Here is a 1,633-nt window from a genome sequence, read left to right on the forward strand (position 1 = left end):
TATTTATTTAGTAAGATTTTTATGAATATTTTTATGGCCTGTAATACCCTTTAACAGATAAGAATATAGATTTAGATATTAAATAACTTTACCAGATTGTGTAGTTGTGGGTGGGTATTGACAGTTAATCCTAGACCTGACTATTCACTTAAGCCATTCTATTGGACTTTGAAACAGATACCTTGCTTAAGACTGCAGTTACAGAGTATAGCAAGGCCCTTACCATCTCAGTTTTTATCATTTTCTTTTTCATCCATCTTAATATACTTGTGTCTTCTTGACAGGCTTCTACTCCTCTTTCTGAGCATTTCACTAAATTATTAAGGTAAATTTGGTGGAAGTATATTCATATTATTTTGCAAATGGACACATGGTAAATACTCATGGATATTAATTGCTGCTCAACAGAATGAAGCTTTATACATTGGACTAGTAATTGCATTTTGGCCTAGTGGCAAGAAATTGTGCCACAATCTCAAAGACATGTGGTTCAAGGTCACCAGCTGCTCCATGGGAGAAGGATGTGCAGTCTCCTCCTCTGCAATTAAATGACTCTGGAAACTCACTGGAGGGTCAGCTATGGGTTGGTTCCGACTGTATAGTATACAACAATAACAAGTCTTCTTTCTCTAATTCATTTCCATTAATATTATATTTCTCCCTGAAAGGAAGAAGATTTCTCTGCCCACATTGTATACAGTCTGCCTCTGGCTTCGTCATCTTCCCAGTCTTGAAAAAGCAATGCTGCATCTTTTTGAAAAGCTAGTCTCCAGTGAGAGATATTGTCTGCAGAGGATGGAATGCTTTATAAAAGATTCATTGCTAGTACGTGCTGCATACTGATGAAGCAAGAGAACCTTCCAGAATGCTAAGTACTATTTGTTTTGGTCAAAGGAGGAAGGGAGGTAAGGGGGGGAAAACAAAAAAATAATTTGAACCTGTACGACTAATCACGTATTCATATTTTATTTTAAAGAAACTTAATAAAAGGAATTTCACACATACATACTTTGAGCATGTAGAGAAAAGAGATCTGAGGTAAACTTCATTCTCATACGGAATGTACAGTATTACACCACATAAGCCTTTTAGAAATAATATTTATTTCAACATGAAAATGGGCTTTAAGAATCTTATGTATGAGAGGAAGAATCAAGTAAGCAAGAAAAACATTTAAAAAATGACCTTTCTTTCAGGTCTTCCCTACAGGAAGATTAAATACTTAAAAGAATATTTTAAGAAACCTTACACTAACCATTATAACTAAGAATTTAGTACATTGTTTTTTTTAGTTTCAGGCTATGAACTCCAGAACCTCCCCATGTCCACATGACTCTCCTTTCTACTTCATGCTCAGATCTCTGGTGTAGGGGACACTAGAGCCACAGGTCAGGGACCTGGCACCTTTCAGACAGTCCTCATGACCTGGCCAGTTAAGATGTTTTCCTTCTTCAGTGCAGAAGAGGAAGACCCTAGATGAGATGGATTGACACAGTGACTGTGGCAATGACATAATATGTGTCAGAGATGGTAAGGTTGGCTCAGGATTGGGCAGGGTTCAGAGCCATTGTTCATAGAGTTGCTGTGGGTCATAGTCAACTCAACAGCACCTAACAATAATCTCCTATCTTGT

The 1,633-nt window shown here is 37.1% G+C and overlaps 1 protein-coding gene across 1 annotated transcript in view; it reads left to right on the forward strand.

Moving 5' to 3' along the window:
• The window catches only part of FANCC (Fanconi anemia, complementation group C), a 388,004-nt gene that overhangs the window by 234,984 nt on the left and 151,387 nt on the right, over positions 1–1,633 (forward strand). The window contains exon 7 of the mRNA XM_006898875.1: positions 669–825. Coding sequence (XP_006898937.1) covers positions 669–825 — 157 coding nt within the window. The remainder of the gene's footprint in view (positions 1–668; positions 826–1,633) is intronic.

This window comes from Elephantulus edwardii, unplaced genomic scaffold (genome assembly GCF_000299155.1).
Source record: "Elephantulus edwardii isolate Elephantulus edwardi_28Jun2011 unplaced genomic scaffold, EleEdw1.0 scaffold00238, whole genome shotgun sequence".
Lineage (NCBI taxonomy): Eukaryota > Metazoa > Chordata > Mammalia > Macroscelidea > Macroscelididae > Elephantulus > Elephantulus edwardii.